We start from the raw sequence: 22870 nt of genomic DNA on the forward strand, positions 1-22870 counted from the left end.
ACGTAAATTGTTTGTTTGAGCTGTACAGTATTAAAACCTTGTGTTGCACTTATCACATCATGTCTGACTTCAATTCCCAGCATTCCTCCATACGCAAGCGCAGAGTGTGTCGTCTGGCAGTGGTAAACAGACGTCAGAAGGGAGTCTTCGCCTTGAGTCAAAACAAAGCAAAACAAAACAAAAAGATCTACTGTTAATTAATATTTGGACATTTACATTATCTATAACTCAGATAAAACATATTATTTAATCTATCGGATGTTGGAAAGAGGGGATTGTAACCGTTTTTACGACTTTTTAAAGGATTTTAAACTCCGAAATAACTGGAGTTAGCCAGCTCGGCTATCACGCTATTTCACAACTACGTCGGGGAGTTCCTGAGGTGTTTGCGAGTGGATTTAAAGATTTTGTGGACTACGCCTTTTGCTTTATATATAGTTTTTACTGAACAAGGAGAACTGGTACAAATCAGCTACATTTGGAAAGTGCGAGCATCGTGTGCTGCCGCTGCGGCGTGTCGAGAAACATGGCAGATGGTGACACGCGCTTGCCCACAATGTGGAGGAGCGTACAAACCTGAATCAGTAAAACAGACTTTCTCATCTATTATTTCTCTTCTGCTTTTATAATATATCCGCATGATCAAACCGTTACAGAAGTGTTAACTCTTGCCATGTTTGTTGACTAAATAGTAAAGTCAAACACAGGGGTCTAAAAGCCTGTTGTTAGGCTACTGTTTCGACACATTTGAGCAGTTCCTAAACCATCGCGTCGATAATCATTTAATAATTGTACATGTGAAATCTTAATTCGTTATTCTATTGCTCAGGTGTTTTAACGTAGATGTTTTAATTCGAATGAATTAGGTAACGTTAGTGTTTACTCGATTATTTTAAGAAGCGGGAGGTCTTCTTGCGCAGAAGCGAGACTGCACGTTGTTTACAAGTGTAGACTGAAGCCATGTAAATCGCTCTTTTGTAAAAGCGACCCACTGTAGTTATCCAAATTTCTTTGGTTTTTATCTAAACTTTGTTGAGATGTCTAGTTGGTTTGAGAGAACTTTTGAACAATGGTCTGAAACGTTTATCCAGCCATTTATTTGATAATCATTGCTGAATAACCACCATTTATATCTAGCATTTAATGGCTTTTTATGATCCCAATTACCAGATATTTCTCTTTCATTTGAAACGTGACAAAGTTAAACAATAACGTGTTATGTTATTAACTTATAATAGCGCTCCTCAGAAACGCTTTGCCATTATTATAGTCGTCAGTGGAGCATCAGATTGGTTAGTCATTCATAGCAATTTTCAATCCTGATGTTTAGATGTGCATGCATGTTCTGCTCCCTTTGTTCTTTTTTAAACAAAGGAACCCACATTCTGGCTCTCTATGTACTTGCTCTATGTAAATCGGAAGGTTTATGATAGTTACTATTAAGGAGATTATTTGGGTCCCCTAATCTCCAATCTCAGGATTAACTGAAGCTATTGGTGTATCCAGATTATTGAGTCCATCTTCTCCCCCAATAGTAGACTTCAGACTGTGTTATTTAGCACACAAAAAAATCAGTATGTATTGAAAAAATCTATATTTAGAAACAAAATTAGACCAAAGTGAAGTTGCAATCCAAGTCTTAATTTGTTATGAAATTGGCCCACTTGCTCAACCAGGCCTGTGCTGAAGCACGTGCCCTGGTCACCTCACTTTAGACACTTTTTGGTCTTAATTTTAATTTAATTTTACTATCTACCGCATAACCAGATTTTCCAGTCGTACCTTTGTGGTACTTTATTTATTATTGCCACTTCGGAAATACAACTGCTTTTCAAGGAGAAAATCATTGACCTAAACATCACAATGGAAGAATCATCAGTACCCCCGATTGACCCAGATTTTGAGCCGCAGAGCAGACCTAGGTCGTGCACATGGCCGCTTCCGAGACCCGACATCTCAGCTGTCAAATCGGAGGGGGCAGACGGTACTGAATCGGCTGCTGGAACCCCGCCTGCTGACGAAGATAAGCAGGAGCCTCAGCAAATCACATCCGAGCCTGAGAAAGTCACAGTGTCTGAGGGAGGAGTCTTAGCTGGAGCGGGTGGGGCGACACCTAGAAAGGGATCATCACGTCGGAATGCATGGGGGAATCAGTCTTATGCTGATCTGATCAGTCAGGCAATTGAGAACTCCCCTGAAAAGCGCCTTACCTTGGCGCAGATCTATGATTGGATGGTGAAAACTGTGCCTTACTTCAAAGATAAAGGAGACAGTAACAGCTCTGCAGGATGGAAGGTAAAATAACCAAATAATTCTTAAAATCTTTACATATTTGCACCGTTTGCACACGTTATTCAATGTTACCACCTTGCTATTTAAACTAAATACATTTGTACATTTTTCTCTCTTTCCTATTGATCCCGTCTATCAATTTAGAATTCAATTCGGCACAATTTATCACTCCACAACAAGTTTTTGAGGGTGCATAATGAGTCCACAGGCAAAAGCTCTTGGTGGATGCTCAACCCAGAGGGGGGTAAGACTGGAAAAGCTCCCCGCCGCCGAGCTGCCTCCATGGACAACAGCAGCAAACTGCTAAAGAGTCGAATGAGGGCCAAGCAGACCAAGAAGCAGGCAGTGGCAGCAGGGCTTGGGGGGCACAGTGGGGCCTTGCAGGGGGATGGAGGCACAGGGTCTGGGGGCGCCGATAGTCCCAGCTCCTCCCAGCAGTTCCCTAAATGGGGCAGCCCATCATCCCGTGGCAGCCTTGACGACTCTGACATGTGGACCAGCTTCCGTCCGAGAACCAGCTCTAATGCCAGCACTCTGAGTGGCCGTTTGTCGCCAATCGCCCCCGGACAAGAGGATGAAGATGACCTGCCAGAGGAGGGCCTTCTAGGGAGCTACACCACAGGCAGTCTGCCCCCCACCCTCACAGAAACCCTCATGGAGGAGCTGGACTTGATAGATGGACTTACACTGATGACCGCACAGCAAGGAGGTGCTAGTCCCAGCACAGCCCCACCAGCCCCCCCCACCCCACTTCCCTCTGCTGCTACTCTGCTGCCTCGGGGCTCCAATTTCCCCTCCTTCCGCCAGATGCAGCCAGCCAACCTCCCCCAGGCCCCCACCCAGCCTGGGGTGCAATCCTCCATCTCACAGTGTGGGAGCAATAACTCTAAGCCCTCAAATTTTGGTAACTCTCTTTTCAATCCAATACCCAGTCCTGGCTCCCGTGGGACTGGTCACTATGGCACTCATGTACCCTCCAGCCTTGAGGCGCTGCTCACGTCTGATTCTCCACCTCCTAGTGATGTCATGATGACTCAGGTAGACCCGCTGATGCCTAATCCTGGTGGGGTGGGACTGATGGGTTTGGGGGGAGGCATGGTAGGAGGTCGGCCCAAGCAGAACCAGTTGTTGTTGAATAAGGGACTTGAGCCAAACACGGTGGCATCCATGGGTCTGCAGTCTCAGCTGCAGTCCCAGCACCATCACCAGCAGCATCACCATCACTCTCAGCTGGGCCTGGGCATGATCCTGTCTGGCATGACCCATGAATCTTCACAGCTCTCTGCCCTCAAAGCCCAGCACACACAGGTGCCAGGAGTGGGGCCTCACCACGGAGGGGGCATCTCAGCCAACTCTGGTGGGGGTCTGCAGGGATTGAGTCAGTTTGGGACTCCTTACTTCCTGTCCAGCCAGGATCGCCTGCCCACAGACTTGGACATTGATATGTTCACAGAAAACCTGGACTGTGACGTGGACTACATCATCAACAGCGACCTCATGGATGGAGAAAGCATCGACTTCAACTTTGACCCCATAGTGCCAGGCGGACAGGGCTACAATGGCCCGGCAACCACACAGAGCTCTGCCCATAACTGGGTGCCTAGCTAACTCCCCAGTGAACCACGTTGTGTTAGCCAGGTAAAATGATTCATTTGTATTCAACACTCTACATAGTTCCCTTGTCCTTTACAAACACCTTTACATTTGTTATAGACCCTATAATCTGTCCCAATAATGTGCTTTTTTGTGAAATATTGTGCATGTTCTCATTTGTGTGTATTAGTCAATGAGAATACCTTAAAATAACAGTTTCTGACCATTTCCATTGCAGGAGAGGATTCCAAACTCGGCTTCGTCCACAGCAAAAAACAAACCCCAGTAAATTTTTCCTCCTCTCATCCTGATTGGCTAATGATCCAAAGCTATTTTTAAATTTAAGTTGTACTTTTGAATCTCCTTTGGATTTAAAGACAAAACCAGACCTCATCCATGTCATGTGCCAATATGTGTGGAGGGCCAGGGAGGGAACACTCTATGCACCCAAACTTGATCTCAGTAACACTTTAGCACATTTTTCTCTTTTTGACTGAATTATTATTTTTTGTCAGAAATGTATGACAGATAGATGTGTTGGAGTGAAAAAGCACAATTAACAACTCCAATATATCTGGAGTTAATATTACAACTATTATAACACCAAAATAGCTTTAGAATTGATATATGGTACCCCTCTCATCAAGGATGTCTGGAAGATGGATCTGGAGAAAAGGCCAGTTTTCTGTTTAAATGTAGTTGGTAAACAATTGTAGATTTGAACATAACATACTTTTTTTAAAGACTGCTGTGTGGGTGTTTATGTAGAACATTTTTGTACTTACACTCCACTGTGCAGTTCCAAGAGACTGTACAATGCAGCTGGGCTACCCCCCTTAAGCATCCCACCGTGACATGGACGTAGGCAGATGGTGTTTCTCAAGTTCATCAACGGCTTGATTTAAGAATGCATGGTGATTCAAATTTTGTTTACGCAAGTTGATCCATCTGTGCGTATGGTTAGTTTGTTGGTACGAAATGCATGTTTTTTCTTCTCATTTAAGATATGCATACTGCGAGTTATTACTTAGAGGAGAATTTATGGATTCAACAGTACGGGGTGATTGTATGATATGCATTTACAGTTTGGCATTCAGTACTTATGCTCAGTGTGTGCTCGTGAGCAGAGTAGAGGTCACTTTGGTTGATTGTTTATCTCCCGATGTGCATTTACACTAACATAATGAAGAAATGTGATTTTGGAATATTTCCAGATGGGCATTCAAATGGAATTGTATTTGCCAACAAATCATTTTTGGCAAGGTGTTATGAGAAAGTAAGCAGGATACCTCCGCTGCCAGATGGGCCATCTGATGTCTTTGCAGAGCTTTTGTATGTCTCTGAAAGCAGACAGGTTGGAAATAATATTCCTACAGATGCAGCTCCCTCACTCAGAGCCGTGAAAGGAGAGGGAGTCCAATTAAGGTTAAATCATTTCATCAGAATCGGCTGTATACATGGCTGTGTCAACACACATAACATGCTATGCAAAATCAATCAGGAGAACTAGACAAAATCTTGAAGGACATTGTAAAGATCACTTCTTGAAGGGTTTTGCTTTTTAATGTTTTTTTTTTGTATCTTGTATCCCCATAATATAGGGATATAGGGGCTTCATGTGAGAAGATTGTCTCATAGATTACACTTTGTTATACAATACTAACAGTCGTTTTATGAAATTAATACAATGTGTGAGACGTTAAGAAATGAATATATTTGACTATAGTTTTAATATACAATTTAGAGGGAGGCTATAAGTGAAATGTTAACAGATATAAATATATTACTAATCAGAAATCTTTTTTTTTTTTTTACATTGGAAAGAACAATTTTAGATAATCTTTAACGGTCATTTTCTATATATTCTTTTATTTTTGTAAAAGACGAGATGCATGTAGATTTTATACATAACCAAAGGAACACTAAGAATTGCATGGCAGATGGGGAGTGCTTGGGACAAAATTATTTCAGTGTAGATAAGCGTAAGAGCCTGTCTTAACACATTGGAGATGAAACAAATGCAGGTGAGGCAAAGTACATGTATACTTGACCAGCATAACAAAAATGTAATCCAAATTGATTTGCCATTTGGTTCTTTTGACTTGACTGTTGTACAATGGTCAAGTCAAACCCAAGTGAAACACCCAAGTGAAAATAACCTGTGCTTGGAACTTACACGACAGAGAACATTTATCCCTCTGTCTGCCAAGCAGTAAAGACAAATTCTCATCTCAGTCAAGATGTGAAATTGATTCATTCTCAGGGTCATTAAAAAGAATATCAATGGAAAGATAATAGCAACCTCCTTATTGGAGTAATCAGATAATCATGAGAAAAGCAATATTTATTTTAGTTCATTTCTCTGGTGAAACACAAGACTGGAAACCAACAGCCCCTAGTTTTCTGTTGATTTGCTGATGATGTGACATAGACTTAGCTTGGATTGGAGTCACATGAGTGAGTTATAATTAACAGGTATTCAAATTTTGTTTCACACAACAGTAAACAAGAGCTCAGTAGTCATGTATATCATAACAGTAGTATTGTCTAAGGTTGTTAAACTGCCAATATTGAACACTATAGCATGTAACTTGGTAGCAAGATGCAGATGTCATTTTCATGTAGTTTTTTGATCATAATGTGTTTGTGTTAGGCTGAAGGTTATATTTAATTATTTGTTTATTACAGAGGGTTTTTTTTATCATTGAAAGTGTTGTTTGTGTTTACCAGACTTTTATTTAGAATTGCATCCCCACAGTCTGACATCTTAACTCATATTTTTACTTTAAATGAAAAACATGAGTTGAATTTGTATAAAGCACTCTGTTCTCAAAAAAAAATGGTGCTTAATGTCATAACCAACATACCTTAAGAGGGCCATAATGCAACTGATGTATGAACAGCTTTCAGGGCCTTGAATAATTTGTGTACAGCAGTATAAGGATATCTTGAATGGTTACAATGGTAGTTGTGTATGATAAACACTTCTCATTTTCTTTTATATGTTATTATCCCCAAACATTGTCACTTAAAGAATAGGTTTGTATTACCAATTGTGGAATACCAAGTCGTTTTCAGGTATTCTCATAAGGTATGAAATCTTTTTTCTTCATTCTTCCCACTTTTGTAAACCAGATCCACAGTTTTCTGTGCTTTTGCAGAGATTTTGATTTTCTATTTTGCTACAGCTCTTTTGTAGATGTTCTCCATTCTTTTTCGTTCTCTGACTCTTATAATCAGTTGGATTGAAGTGGCTGTGTGACTTGTCTGATTAAATCAGAGTGGTGCGTGATTTGAAGAGTACAGGTTATGGAGGACCCCCCCCCCCCCACCCTTCCACCACCCAGAAACAGTATTTGTAGGGCCATGCCTTGAACTCTCTACAGGAATCACCACACCCCACTAAAAATGGTATGGAATTGTTAACATTGTTTCCCCCAATCTATGTAATCATAACTGTCTTTATATTTCTTTCTTCTTTTTCTGTACTACTCATTTTCTTATAATTACAAGTAGCAGTTAGTTATGTTTCTTATTTTAAAATAAAAATGGCCCACTTAATACAGTATTTTAGTATGTGGACAGTTTTTTTTTCTTGTTGGGGGGGGGGGGGGGGGGTTGGGATTAAGGTTTCATAGCCAATATGTGTTGATACATTTTTGAAAAATTATCTTATTAAATTGATTCCCTAATCTTACTTTACATATTGTAAAGTCAGCCAGAGATTACAGTGAACGCAGCTCAGGACAGTCAAAATAAACCTAATCTGTTAAACTAACTTTGTCCAGTCATTATTTTATGACTTTCTAATGTTTCTTAGTTGTATAAGCTTTCAGAACACAATAGGCCTATTTACATAACCCTAATTGGAATTTTCCTCTGGACATCACTAAAGTTATCTATCTAGATTACTTAGTATGCACGGCTCTAGAGATCAAAAAGCGAAAATTGTCCTGTTCAGTTGACTGTTACCTTCATGGTTTAGCTGGTTACTAGGAGTGGGAATCTTTTGGTACCTCACAATTCGATTCTTATGGTCACGATTCGGTTACAAGTCGATTCACAATTTTTTATAAAATTTCGATTCAATATATGCTTACATAATTTTTTTTATAGAAAAAAAAAACTAGAAAATCCCTTTTAAATGTGTGAATCGCTAGAAGACTGAATCAAGATTCATATGTGAATTGATTTTTCCCCCACCCCTACTAGGTAGTGTGGTAGTATCTATGTGGAGAGCTTAAGGAGCCCAGCTTCTTGTTGTTTGGGGTAAGAGCACATTACCGTCACACTGCTAGCCTGGCTGATACGTATGAAGACCGTTCATAAAAGGCCTGTTTAAACATCATCTTCAGGGTTAGTTCACAAACCCCAATATTGAATATTGAGTTGATATTAAGTTGATATTAAGTTTACATTTAGTTGTCTGAGCAACTTATTGAATGGTGATGGGGAGGAAGGGCGGGTGGAGGGTTGTATGGATGGTTTAGTCAGGGCATCCCCCCTCCCTCCTGCAAAAACGACTGTGGTGCCATTTTAGTGACTTTACCCATTGACCATGCCAATTAGCAGTGAAATTAGCAGTATTAACAAGCCATTATTATAAAGACGCTATACAGACACTTAAAGCATTTCATTTAGACACCTACAGGTGAGATTCAAAGCCTAATAAAGGTCACGTGCAAGTATTCCTCTTGAATAGGGAATCTTCTTAATATTTTCATGCACTATTACAAGAAGGTTGTGCTTTCTTTGATCTTGTGCACTGCTTTGCGGGCTATTATTTATTTTTTAGGAAACACAATATTAACTGTTTGCCACTGGAGGGCACACTTGTTGAATTAAAGTCTCGAAAGGTCGTTGTTCAATTGACCTAGTATATCAAAATGAATATCTAACTATGCTTAAATGATCATGGTGTTTGCACACGTTACACGGTTGCGTGGTGGGGTTTTATGTTATGTGGTTGGATTATGGTTCAGTGAACTCAGGCATGACAAAGAAAATTGTGGAATACATTTTTGCCTCATATAGATGTGTATGCAAATAATGCAATGTATCTGTTTTGATTATTTTTGTGCAACAAAAATCTAAGGAAAAAGTCCAGACAGCCTGTCAAGTTCTTACTTAATGATGACATACAATATACATATATTGTGCTATTAAACTATCCATTGCAGAATTAAAAAGTCTTATATAGTGCAACAGCATCATGTCAAATGTACATGTCTTAGTAATGATATCATGTGTGTGGGGCTTTGAATCAGGGGACTTGGCTGAGCAACAAGATGTAATTAATAGATGATGGCAAACCTGCTCAAATCACCCCACCATCTGTTAATTCTCATCTTGCATAGGCTAGCTAGTCCAGCACTGGTATCAATTAATCAGTCTATTGATTAGTTAAGACTATGGGTAAAATGACTATCATTGGTTTCCTTGAAAACGTGTCTTTGCTATACTCAACAAGAAATGTTTATTATTTACAGGTAAAAAACTATAGTTTTTGTAGCCAATCAAATGTACTAAACACATTTGTATTGACCATCTCTGTGTCACCAATGTAAATACACCATAATACAAATGACAACGACAAAGATAGATAGAACATCTTTATAGAAAAAATAAGTTTTCACATTTTCAAAAACATTTTTTTTTTTGCTGTTTTCACAATTTAATTTTTTTTTGTGTTTATTTTACTGTCCATTCATTTACGTGGTAAATATTGAACAACTGTAACATCAATCTCGTGTGTCAGTGGCTCTCAGTAAGTTCCGTGGGCTGGTGAGCAGAAAGCTTCAGACAAGTGCTCAGATCCATCTGGCGCCAGAGCCTGTCTCACATCTGTCCATGTGGGATTGTTCCGACCAAGTCTGGAGTGTCCACAGAACAGGTCCAAAAAGTGACTATCCACCAAACCCAGAATACTCAGAGGCGCCCACTCCAGCATTACTCTGGTTTGACTTAAAGGCACCTGCGCAAAATCACCTTTGCAGTTGTTGATATGCACTTTCTTTCTTCTACCCATCCTGTAATTTCAATCTCTCTCGACTCTCAAAAATGTTCAGGATGCAGTGCAACAAGCAGGATTTAGCAGCGAACCAAAAAGCAACATAACAAAGGGACTGAACAATCATAGTACTATAGGCAAAGTTGACAAAAACATTTAAAAAAAAGAAGAGACAAAAACAACAAAGGCAAAACAACAAAAACAATCTAGGTTGCAGTACCAACGTTGTTCTGATCTGCAAATTGTACCATGAATATATACTTGGTTATCACCTTCCATAAATCAGATCATATAAACTCACCAAGTAAAGAAATTGACATAGACCTGCTTTCAGCATGCATCAGATCTTAAATGTACCACCAATCACATTCAACCCTCTAAATATCCACCATAGTATCATACATGTGAATGGGATTTTACACTTCAGATGTTTGGGAAAAGTGCAGATCTTGTAGCTTTTTTTGTGTGTGTGGCATTATACCACTCAACCATCAAATGATATCCCATAATGTATCACTGCTGTATTATAAATTGTTGAAATTAGTGGTCATCTTGAAATTGAAATTCTTTCATTTGATCTACACTAAAGCACATTCATGTACAAACAGATGATTGAAAATGGTCTGAGCTTATTCCTCACTCTTAACTGTGCCAGTTTATGTTATACTTAAGTTTCAATCAATTTTTGGAAATAGTCCTGACAATGACAGACCTGTAACACACATCCAAGACAAGACTTCAGTTCAACCAGTCTGGGTTTGTTCTCTGAAAACATGTCCATCTCCTGGCAAAGTCAAGTTGTATGATATATTATATTCAATAGAACTACCCATATTGTCTAGACATCTGGGGGAGACTATAAGAGACTAAGTTTACTAAATTGAGGCCAGTCCATCTCTGGCCATTTGTGTCAAACACCATACAGTGGACAAGAAAGGCTTCGACCAATGTTTTGTCGGTCTGCATCTCTACCACTGAGCTTACCTTGCGCTATTGTATAAATATATAAAGTTAAAAAGTGCTTATTAAAAAGGAACTATAGTTGTGTGATATCTAACAGCAGTGTTTGTTCTTGAACTTTCAGCACTGACATGAAACAGTCTGAACACACCTACCTACCTACCTTTAACCAACACTGACTTGGACAAAACATCTTATGGCCATCTCTCCCAACACATTCATTCCACCCAATAAAAAAAAGGATGAACAGTTTGTTTTAAACAACAAAAACAAGAGAAAGAAGGAAAGAATGATGGACCAACCAAAAGGGAGTATTGTGTTGGCCACAGGTAACTAACTTCTTGCTACATTTCAGAAATGCTGCTTTCATCACAGTCAACAAAGTTTGAAGACAAACAATACATGAATAAAAGTGAAAATAATATCTATAATGATAGTAATACAATTGCACATTAAATATTGAGCCGAGATGTTGGATTTGGAGGACAATATAGAATGAAAGCGTACCAGTCATCCGAGGAGAGAGAGGAGCAGGGTAGGATGGTTTGGAGTGTTTTTGACTTTGGCAAGGAGCTTTCACTGCAGTGTGAGAAACTCACCACACAAATACATCTTACGGATACATTCTCTCTTTTTTTGTTTTTTCAGTTTCCTTTTACAGAGAATAAGCCAAAAATAATGGCACATTTGCTAGACAAGAGTATTGCATGCTCCTCTTCCCTCCGGTAACAGTGTCTCTCTGCTATCTATGGACTCCTCCTTTAGCCTCCTAGCTTGGTCTTCCTGTACCACTGGCCATGTTGGCCTTGTGTGAGCCCAGCTCCTAGGCTATCATGTACTGTGTGATGGCTCTGAGGGCATAGAGCAGCTCCGCCTGCAGCCGGGCCTCCATGATCAGCAGGTTCACATGGATCTGGAGGAAGAAGGCCAGACCGTTTAGAGACAGTAGAAATGAATGGAAGATTGGGTTGAAACGAGAAAAACACAACGGCCCCTATGTCTCTGATCTGAAAGGAAACAATAAGTGTAGGCTGTACACAGTCGTTTTGACAGAGCCACAGTGTGTGTGTGGTGGGGGTATGGAGGCTGTTCAGGTGTGGTCATGTCATACGTACCCTTTCTGAAGGCTTGAGCATGGCCCAGGGCAGGGGGCACAGAGGGGACTTGGTGGCATCAGGGCAGCAGGCCACAGCTTTGATGTACAGCTTCAGCTCCCTGGCCAGCAGGTGATTCACTTCCCCGTAGTCATAGTCATCATACCTGCGTGCGTTCAAAGTACACGTTAAAAGTAAAGCGACAATGGAAACAAATGGATAGTCCTGACAATAAATGTCAATACCAATCATGGTCCTGAAATGCAGTAGCAAGCAATGGTTTGATGTGCTGTTACAGTGTTACTGCAGGAGTTGGCATCCTCTCACCTAATCCCCAGCATGCAGTGGATGTAGTTCCAGATGGCTCTTTTCAGGTCCGGGCCGTGGGACGAGGGAAGCGTTGTGACGCTGCGGAAGCGATCATCCAGCAGGTGACCGATGTCGGAATACAGCCGGTTGACCAATGAGAAGCCGTGATCCTCCCACGAATAGTCCTGCATACGCCACACACACCATAGAAACACCGTTATTCCATCACTGGTCTACAGCGTCTTGACTTTCTTCTAGTTCACTTTAAGTCTGCAATAGAACAGTCTCGGTCAACAAAAGTCGTTTGTGATTTCAGACAATAGTTAGCGCAGGCTGGGACCTGGCTCATAGTAATGAACTCAATGCTGTGACTATCTACAGAGCCACTGACATTACATGCAGGACGGGATCTTCACTTCAAATCAAGATGATTTACAAGTCTGTGTTGACAAGGACACCTGCCACCCCCCAGTAGGATGTCCCAGGTGTGCCGCTCTCACCTGCACCCTGAACACCTGGAAGTGGTCCTCCTCTCGCCGGGCAAACTCCTGGTAGCCAAAGTCTGGGTCTGTGATGAAGCGTGAGGGGTCTGCAGAGCAGGACAACTCCTCCTCTTCCTCCATATCTGAGGGCAGGAGCAAGGTAGAGGAGGCATGTTAGTCTAGCTTCACACATGACACCCTTTTATATGTTTGTGTGTGTGTAGGGGTGTGTGTGTGTGTGTGCGTGCCTGCTTGTTGGGGTGTCTGGGGTTGCATGAGTCGCTCCTCTCTCCTCTCCTTCTCCTCCTGGGATTTCTGGATCTTCTCCTTCAAACCCAACATCTCACTGCTGGAGTCTAGGGACTGCCAATACACACACAGAGCAGTGAGGATTGGATATGGGGAAATGAATAAAAACACAGCAATTTTCAAGGGGAGGAAAACGAGAAGAAGAATCCTTCACAATAAGATGCAAAACTGTGAAGGAGAACCCTTCACAATAAGGGGGGAAAACGTTAAGAAGAACCCTTCACAATTAGGGGGGAAAACGTGAAGAAGAACCCTTCACAATAAGGGGGGAAAACGTGAAGAAGAATCCTTCACAATAAGGGGGAAAAACGTGAAGAAGAATCCTTCACAATAAGGGGGGAAAACGTGAAGAAGAACCCTTCACAATTAGGGGGGAAAACGTGAAGAAGAATCCTTCACAATAAGGGGGGAAAACGTGAAGAAGAATCCTTCACAATAAGGGGGGAAAACGTGAAGAAGAATCCTTCACAGTAAGGGGGGAAAACGTGAAGAAGAATCCTTCACAATAAGGGGGGAAAACGTGAAGAAGAATCCTTCACAATAAGGGGGGAAACGTTGGGTCAGCGACAACCACGTACCCGTCGCCGAGTGACCTGCCCTGAAGGCGGCGTGAGAGAAGCAGGCACGCTGGCGTTTCCGTTGGCGGCGTCCGAGAGACAGTAGCCCGGCGGCGTGCCGTTGGAGCCTCGGGGGAGAGGGGCGGGGTCCACGTCAGAGCCGGAGCCGAACACGAAGCTGCAGAGGGCGTGGCAGTGGGCCAGGAGCACCACGGCCTGCACCAGCTCAGCCAGAGACCAGCACTGCTCCCCCGGCTTCAGCAGGGCCTGCAGGGGCAACAGCACATGGCACAGTGAGCCTCTGTTCTCCGCACACAGTCAACTGGGGGAGAAGCATCCCCCAACACCTGAGCTGGTACACATCATCAGAAACAACATTTCATACAACAAGCGGATGTTGTTCTGCAGCAAGGCTGAGTGCCCACGTGGCGGTGGGCTCCAGGGCGTTAGGGAGGGGTGTTGGGATTCTACCTGGATGTGGGAGCAGGATGTGAGCCAGGGCTGGTGGGCCAGCACTTTGTTGATGTGGTCGAGGTGTCGCAGGCGTGGGGGGGCCGCCTCTAGACCCTGCAGCCACTGGGGGTCCCCCCCCACCCTCAGGAACTGGGCTGAGTGCAGGGACACCAGGTAGCTGCAATGATGTCGCGCTGCAGCCTAGAGGACAGGAGGTGTGGGGAAAACGTGCATATTAAGTTACGTGCTTATTTTACATGGCATGCAAGTAAGGATGTGAGTTAGTGGACTGTGCCGGACCGAGTTGAGTGATTGACTGTGTGTGTGTGTTGTCCAGTCCTCCTACCATGATGGCAATGTAGTGGCGGTACTGCAGGGGCAGGGGTCCGTCCATGTGCAGGATGTAGTGCTGTGTTCTGAGGAAGCTCTCCAGGTACTGTGGGTGAGAGGCCATCTGCTGCCACACAGCATCCACACTCCCCCTGTTGGCCAGAGCCTTCATGTACAGCAACGACGCCCGCTCCTTTTCAACGTTCACCTTCAACACCTGCAGACAGGAGGGGAGGGGGGGGCAGTCAGACGGGTATGGAACGCAGAACTCTGGGGGAGCTTTTCCCAAAGGCAAACTGAGCGAGGTTGGAGCGGCGTGAGGTACCGGCGGCACAGTCGTGTGCATCACAAGACTTGTTTGAGTCGCTTCAAATGTTTCATCTCCTAACTGGAGCCGCATGAGCTTCAGAGAAGATATACTGTCACTTCTCTGCGACAGCCATAGGCTGGGCTGCCCTGCACTCCTCACATTACTCTCTCTCTCTATGACAAACACAGGCTCTCTATGGGATCCAGGCTCTACAGGACAGCTAAATGCATTCACCCTGTCACACTGCAGGTCAGAGGTGAGTTACATTTGAATAAAATGCAATGGTTGATGAAGCACTAATCTACATGATAATACAGTGACTAACTAGTATGAAACAACTAGGCCAGAGGTCCTACCAACATATGCACACATACAATTGAAGTGAGCTGACAAACAAGAGTACAAAGAACTGAGAGAAGAAGAAATGTCGGATCTACAGAACTTGGAGGCCCCTCTGAGGGAAGCTGTCCAACCGCCCACTGGCCTGAAGGAGGAGACCAAACACAGCAGCCAAAGAAGCAGACACTAGGCTTAGTGGACCGGGAAGCCAATAGCCAAAAGCAACAGACCCAGGGAGAGAGAGGGAGGGGATGGGAGGGAGGGAAGGGGGAAAGGTGGGGGGATATGGGGGTTGAGAGGAAGATGGAGGGGGGGGGGGGAGAGAGAGAGAGAGACAGAGACAGAGAGAGAGAGAGAGAGAAAAAGAAGAGAGAGAGAGAGAGAGAGAGAGAGAGAGAGAGAGAGAGAGAGAGAGAGAGAGAGAGAGAGAGGAGAGAGAGAGAGAGAGAGAGAGAGAGAGAGAGAGAGAGAGAGAGAGAGAGAGAGAGAGAGAGAGAGAGAGAGAGAGAGAGAGAGAGAGAGAGAGAGAGAGAGAGAGAGAGAGAGAGAGAGAGAGAGAGAGAGAGAGAGAGAGAGAGAGAGAGAGAGAGAGAGAGAGAGAGAGAGAGAGAGAGAGAGAGAGAGAGAGAGAGAGAGAGAGAGAGAGAGAGAGAGAGAGAGAGGAAGGGCTCCCTGTTCTGCTCTGAGAAGCAGTCATTTATTACAACCCTCTCTCATTGCATCTCATTCAATGGCTTCTAGGAAAAGGTGTTGGCACCACAAGCCTGAGTTTGGACACCACTCGGCTGCATTTGTAATATGAGAGGGGCCCTGGCTGCTCTCCTCACCTCCCTGCCAGGGGGGTCACAGAGCTGCTGGCAGGCAGACAGACAGGGGCTGGTGGGGGCTGGTGCTTTTTTTCTGATGGCTGTGTTAAATGGGCTTCTCATAACAACGGTACTGTACAACCTTATGTCAGAGGGTCACATGTGGTGACTGACAAGGATGGCTACTCATCTCAATCTCTTACCTAACAGGATCTGTTGTTTGTATGTAGCACAGTGTCCCTTTTCCCCCAGTAGGTGGCTTAACTCTTCCTTGTCACCCACATACCTACGTGTAGAGAGATATAGTAGACTCTGATGTAGAGTTACAGGCAGAGACCCTGACCTACATTTCTCTATCAAGGAACATGGGAATTCTACTCTCAGGGACGTATGGCAGAGGTGCCTGTCACTCAATTCCTATTTACATGCGTTGGCACATTTACATCTTGGGTTTGTGGTCTCTGGGGCCTTCTTGGTCCCAAAGAACCCTGGTGGTTTTTCTAACTTTCAAACAAAAGGCCAAGGGTATTTCACAACCACTGTGGAACCATTGACACACTTGAAACGACTAGGTATTTTTGTTTCTTTAAGAAACAAACAGACCTAGTGTAGGAATAACCTAAAACAAAGTCTTGTGTCTCATCGTCAGGTCCAACAAGCCCGCAGAGGGAGGTTCCAGAACACGAAGCAGAAACGACACTGCTCTGACCGTCCTTAAACCCCTCACCATTCCTCGGCAGAACGTTCACACTCCCGTCCCCACTCCCCTGTAAATAGATCACATTTCAGCAGGACTTGATAACCAGGCCTCACACCCCACCTTGGTTCTGACCCAGAAAAACAGCCTGGCAGCAGCAGCAACACCACCACCACCACAGTAAAGACAAACATCAGAGACACACAGAGGAGTACAGTACCTCACCCCAGATCAGTCACCAGTTAACAGATTGGGTCCATTTCTGCCACAGCAACTCCCCAATACTCATAAGGCTGTAGGAGCAACTGTGGACTAGGAAGACTAGGAAGAGGTTAGAAACTGGCGTGGTCTGATGACCAGGACTTTAGTGCCTCTGTGCCACTCATTCAGATTAACCTCCATCTCAGCATCAAATCTTTACCTTGTGGTGTGTTGTAATCAAGAGTCATTCTTAAAAAAAACAAAAAAAAACATGTTTGGACATGTCCCTTTAGAAGGAGAAACAAGTAGGACTAGTCAAAGTGAAAACAGGAACCAACGTTGTTCAAAACCATCAGAAATGACACCATCTGTGTGCCATGCCAAATCAGCTGACGGACAAACATGTTGTCGACAAAGATCAAATTATTTAGCATGACTTCCTTTCTTGAAATAACCTCCTCTGTTCGGTTAGCTCTGGTCTTTGAAGAAAAGAACCATCTCGTCAGCCCATGTCGAGGGTACAATCATTTGAGATGCAAAAGCCTTGGCAATCTAACACACCCTCCCTGCTTGTCTCCACTGCACAGGGGCAGCCATTTGTTTTTTGTAAGCTAAACACAACGCAGGCTGTCTATGCAAAAGAGAAAACGAGAGTGGCAGGGGGTAGAAAAGGAAATAGGAGATGACACGTTGAAAGGCTTTGGTAACAGGACAAACAAACAGCAGTCCCCAAATGGTGAAGTGTGAAAGACAGGAAATGAAAGGTGCACTTTGCAGAGACCAGAGACATCAGAGGAGAACAAAGAGAAGTAGAGAAATGATGCCAGTCGTTTGTGTCCAAGGGTAAATGTGTCAGAGTGAGGGAGGGGATGAGGGGGAGAGGAGGTGGGCTGCAGGGGGGCTGGGCTGCAGACGGGCGGAGAGGAGGAGGCAAGGGATATTCAATCTGCATTCCGAGTAGGCCTGAAGGGGTCCGTCCTTGTCACGCGCTAGTGTCCTCCTCCTGATGGCCATAACCAACACACCCGTCCCTCTTCACCGGAAAAACAAGAGTCCGGACAGCCAGACCCCTTTTTTGGCTCTGCAACCTGAACCCAGGGAGGAGTGCAAAACAACCAGCTGCAGTCCAAAGGGGAAGGGGAGAGTGAACTGGATTGGACAGCATACACACAACTACAACACACTATCCCAAGCTGTAGATGGTAACAAATGGGTAAACACACAACCCAGCTTTGTAGAGCAAATAGGTAAGTAAGCTGGGGCCACATAGGCTAAGGCCTTACCGCAGGGGCCTAGGTTCGAGTAGTCTGGACCATTTCCTGCATTTCCTGCCCCCCTCTCTCTCTCCACCCTGCATTTCCTGTCATTCTTCACTGTCTATCCAAATAAAGCAAAAATTGCCTAAAATATTGTCTTTTTTTTCTCTTTTCTATAGGTCGGTAGGTAAAGCTTAGTGACATGTGAGCAATGAATTTCCCTTGAGTGACAGACTGACAATTGTACACACACACCCAAAGAATAAAAGCAGGACTGACAAGTCACACAAGAGATCGTGGTTACTTTATTTGCTTTGCTTGTCAGTTCCCTTATGGTTTGCTGGTATCTTTATGTGTAAGAGAAAAGCATTCAATCTGATGTAAGGGTTTCTCTGAACTAAAGTAAGGCATGTGATAGAAATGGTTCATTTGTGCATGCCTAGTGATAAGAATGCACTTGAACGTCTGCCATTTATCTATGGTACTGTTATTGACAGAAGGGGCCAAGGGGAGCAACAGTCAGAAGGAGGGGGCATTTAATTTGGGCAAGTGTGAGAAGTTCATATACTTGTATGAGTTTATTTGTCCATTTGACTCTGCACATTCATAGAAGACTCAACAATGAGATGGTGCATTATTAACAGTTCCCTTCTCATGGTACGTCAGACTGAGTATTACAACTGGAATTCTCGAGACAGAAGAATGTTCTGGTAAACATGAGAAGATATTGTTCGTTCTTTAACATTTTATAGTTAAGGGTATAGGCTTATACTTTAATCTCAATTCAAGAGCTATTCATAGCAGTATCTTATAATAGGCTGTTCACAAGCCCAAAGGCACATCTGACATTAATTAATAAATGGGATATATGATTTGAAAATAACTATAGCCAGGCAATGGCATGTCATTGCTAACTTAAAGACAAGCTGGTGATCAGGAGTTAATACATGGTATATCGGTGACATTATCACTGATCACATTCCTCCATTGTTCCACTTCTATGTTGAATTGCAGTAAACAAGTTGCGCTAAATGCAATGCCCCCTTTCGGTTGCAAAAAGAAGTACAGCACAGGGAAGAGAAAAACAACTTTGATTGGCAGTGCACCCAGCATCACTGCACACAAAGAGGACTGAATCTTGACGTAAAAAGGAAATACAAAACAAGTCATAAACATTTATGCTGCAGGGGACATGAGCGAATTGAAGAGTCTCCTTGATGCAAACAAATTACTGCCACCACGGACTCATATTGTCTATGATCTCAGATCATTCGTTGCATTCTTTGTTAACACCGTCAGATATGAGAGACTGTGAGAGTATTAAATTTACTGACACTACATTACTACATAATTTCCTGAAATGATGTCATTACTGCAATAAGACAATGCGTACGCTGGTAATCATTTGCCTAAAATACTGAACGATGTTAAGGATAAGCATGCACAAAACGATATTAGCTAGGTAGTTCCAGTTATTGCAGATTCCCCACACATTAATAGCTTGCAAATATTTTCATTTTTTTGCATGAGACTCGACATTACTTGTCAGGCGACCTCTAAATACGTACACACAGGTTCCCTTCTTTGATTAGTCTGATTCAAATTAGCTAGTAAACTAGCCAGCAATGCATGAAGCTACCTAACAAGCTCTTTGTCACAGTCTAAAGTTGGAGCTCAGAACTGTTTGAAACTATCGAGCTAGCTTGCTAAAACTAGGATATGGGGGACTAATGTAAATTTCAAATAGCACTATAAGTCGTTGGTAGGTGGCAACATGCTTGTTCTCTCTCAAGCGAGCTGCCACATTAAACTTTAATTTCAGCAACTGTCATTTAGCTAGCTAACATAACGTCCATTAACTAGCTAGCAAGAAAAAATATACACGTTAGCTAGTTAGCTTGCTGATTAGCAAGTTAGTTAACCAAGTGGCTGAGTTAGTCTCGAGCTTGCTTCCTTTCTCTAAACGCTAGAGCTAGCTGGATACTTTTGATAAGTCAACAAGATCAAATATTATATTACGGTCGGCTTATAGTAATTATTTACAATCACATCAAATTATTTTGAGGAAACAAATCCGCCTCAAGTTTTACACAGCAGAACAAATGAATGAAAGTCAGACATACACTAGATCACTAGCTTAGCCGATTTTTCTGAAGTTGGTTTTAAGACACCTGACAGTACAGATAAGTGAACAAGAAAACGAGTTACCTGTTTTTGAACGCGCTGACATTGATGTCCGAGGGGATAATCCATTTTTTTCGTGCAGATGATCATTTTTCTATTATTATCTAGTGCATGAATGCGGTTCTGTCTCTCTTCAAGTCTGCCCAACCAGCTAACAAAGCAGAGCCGCTTTCTACAAGCCAGGAGAAACGGATGAGACTGAGCGCACTGACAGATCCAGTTGCAGCGTACCCAATCAAATCCTTGAGGGGCGGAGCAAGAAACTGGGGGTTGTATGAAAATCACATTTTGTAGGCTATCCATTGTATGGCTAGTTTAATTAACGTGTACGTGATTCTGTAAACCACACACTTGTATTTATTTATTTCATGTGGATAAGGTGGCAAATTCAAGCAATCCCTTGAATTATTACAGAACAATTTCGTTCTTAAATGCTGAAAACGATGCTCTTCTTTTAGATCAGTTTAGTTCTGCAAAGAGCCAGACTTGGGGTGATAACTAGCCTATACAGTAAAGTATACAGTTGATATATTAATAAACGTATAATTTATTTGAGGTCATTACATACTTTAGAAGGAAGTCCAGTGCTGCAGAAGAACCTTCAATATAATCATAATATGAATTCTGTCAAAACAATCAAACTTGAATCAATAAACTTAGTGGCCTCTGCGCTAAGAAGTAGCTGTGATTGTACAAAGCCTTGGGGAAGGTACAGAAAAGTATGAACAGGCAAAAACAAAAGACAGGTTAATCCATTTATTGCTTGATAATAAATCACAACATGAAATCTCCTTTTGTGGCGCTGTCAGCAGGAACCTGAGGAAACTACAACCTGCTCACTTCTGCTGCCTGTCTGTATTTTCACTAAGCTGGTCTGAGAGCTTGACACTGATGACTGGTGTACTTCTTCAAGGAAACCACAGTATCTTTTGTTGTATACATAATTAGATTACCTCTTTCAAAAGCCAAATATATATTATACCACAGCAATGATAAACATTTTATAGCTGGTCAATGAACATTTTGTTTTAAGTATAATAATACATTTTGGCTTCCATGTCAGAATTTCATTTTTATAAAGACTTGACATATTTATAAGGCCAAACTCTGTTTCTGAGATGTGGTTTAGTCAAGGCTCTGCTAATGGCCCCTCCTCTTTCTGGGGTCTACAAATAAACAAGTATCACTGCAGTCTCACCATGTGATACCCACACAAATAGCTTTTCCATTTGGACTGAGATTTAATTGACCTTCTGTCCCTTGTTATTTTCTATTTGGACTAATTCAATTCCAACTTTTTTGAATGAAAAGGTCCTTTGTCCAAAAACTGAAATCTGGGCATCATCCTATTACGTCTTGCTAAATCAGAATGTTTTCGTTCTATCTGAAGACAAACATCCACTTTTTTGCTTTGTCTTCAGAAACATACGCAGACACACTCCCATTGAATTCCTCCTACTGGTAAAATAGTCGGAAAACCATGCTGGGTAAAACCTGTTGCCGGCTATATGTTTTGATAGTAGACAGTATGTTGTAGGTATGTCACTGGACCCCCAGTTAAAAATAGTGTCCTTTGTATTACTGAATTCAAATAAATGAAGGCAACAAATAAATAAGTATGTAGATGCAACATGAAATATTAAGAGTTACTCCTGCATGGTGTCTTTGTGTTCTGGAGGGCTGTGGCATTCATATATGTTTACAAAAACATAAGAAATGCCACTCATTGGAATTGTTTTGGTCTTTATACTCTCATCTGGCAGAACAAGTAGTTCATTCAGAGTTGGGAAGTGTATCTGGGTTTATAATCCATGAGTTACTGCCAGTGACTGAGTCATCTGTGCTGGGAGTCAACTACTCTCCAGTGAATGGGGAGGGAGATGCAGTTGTACACTATACTGAAACCAGCCTTCAGTCACTGTAACTTTGGTTCCAAGGGGAGAAGGGACTAGTTGATCAGCTCTAAAACTGTTTAACACATACAAACACAAGGGACACATACAAAGAAACACCATGATTGTAACTACAAGTAATAGATCACCCAGTGCATATATTTTTTGTGCATACTCATTTTGTGTTATTGCAGTGGACAATATACACATTGCAATGCAAACTATTACTTAATTGGCATACAAACATATTTGCATTCTGTTTTAGCTTGCGGCAAAACTATAAGAAGCCTTCCCAAATGCCATCCATTCGAGTAACAAACAGATATGCACAAAAATATAATATGATAACAATCACAGGCTAGTCTAAACTGGCAAACTGAAATGATAAGAGTTGAGAGAAACCTCTTCCTACTTGAGTGGGTGAGTAAGGAAAGATAACTGTCTCAACACTTGGAGCATTCTTTTATAGGTCAAGTTGAAACACTGAATGTTAGCTTCTAATTGTGAAGTAAAAGTAGTTTTGCATAAAACCATCATGTGCTCTAAATAGACTAACTGAATGGACCCAATATTTTGCTATAAAGAGAATTAGGGAACTTTGTACAATACTTACTGAAATTACATCATTACCCATCACCAAAAGACAAGATATGAAATTGGCAGAGACATGTCGTTTTCATACTACCACAAGTCTCTAGTTATGAAAACAGACTGATAACAAAATAATTGTTGAGGAAACAAAAATAACTGATTAGTTATTCTGACTGATATTCACAGAAGTACAAACAACAACACA

The 22870-nt window shown here is 42.3% G+C and overlaps 2 protein-coding genes across 2 annotated transcripts; one reads left to right on the forward strand and one right to left on the reverse strand.

Annotated features, from left to right (window-relative positions):
* The first annotated feature begins 83 nt into the window (after positions 1-83).
* Positions 84-7453, forward strand: foxo4 (forkhead box O4). Its single transcript, XM_084685940.1, has 3 exons — positions 84-2295; positions 2437-3930; positions 4124-7453. The coding sequence occupies exons 1-2, from the start codon at positions 1864-1866 to the stop codon at positions 3898-3900; spliced, it is 1896 nt and encodes a 631-aa protein (XP_084542066.1). The 5' UTR covers positions 84-1863; the 3' UTR covers positions 3901-3930; positions 4124-7453.
* A 2031-nt stretch (positions 7454-9484) lies between these two features.
* Positions 9485-20377, reverse strand: sesn4 (sestrin 4). Its single transcript, XM_084686014.1, has 9 exons — positions 20207-20377; positions 14406-14606; positions 14078-14260; positions 13628-13873; positions 12989-13103; positions 12759-12883; positions 12277-12443; positions 11971-12115; positions 9485-11768 (listed from the first exon to the last, which is right to left on the reverse strand). Exons 1-9 carry the CDS (start codon positions 20270-20272, stop codon positions 11679-11681), a joined length of 1338 nt encoding a protein of 445 aa, XP_084542140.1. The 5' UTR covers positions 20273-20377; the 3' UTR covers positions 9485-11678.
* Between the last annotated feature and the right edge of the window lie 2493 nt (positions 20378-22870).

The sequence above is a fragment of the Hypomesus nipponensis genome, chromosome 1, assembly GCF_054491055.1.
Source record: "Hypomesus nipponensis isolate SF chromosome 1, ASM5449105v1, whole genome shotgun sequence".
Classification (NCBI taxonomy): Eukaryota; Metazoa; Chordata; class Actinopteri; order Osmeriformes; family Osmeridae; genus Hypomesus; species Hypomesus nipponensis.

Bases quoted from the DNA above. Each gene is read 5' to 3' on its own strand.
- foxo4 (XM_084685940.1), top strand. From the start codon at position 1,864: ATGGAAGAATCATCAGTACCCCCGATTGACCCAGATTTTGAGCCGCAG. The intron at 2,296-2,436 runs GTAAAATAACCA...CTATCAATTTAG, and splicing joins ACAGCTCTGCAGGATGGAAG to AATTCAATTCGGCACAATTT.
- sesn4 (XM_084686014.1), bottom strand. From the start codon at position 20,272: ATGATCATCTGCACGAAAAAAATGGATTATCCCCTCGGACATCAATGT. The intron at 13,874-14,077 runs GTAGAATCCCAA...TTGCCCCTGCAG, and splicing joins CATCCTGCTCCCACATCCAG to GCCCTGCTGAAGCCGGGGGA. The intron at 13,104-13,627 runs GTACGTGGTTGT...GTGTATTGGCAG, and splicing joins GGCAGGTCACTCGGCGACGG to TCCCTAGACTCCAGCAGTGA.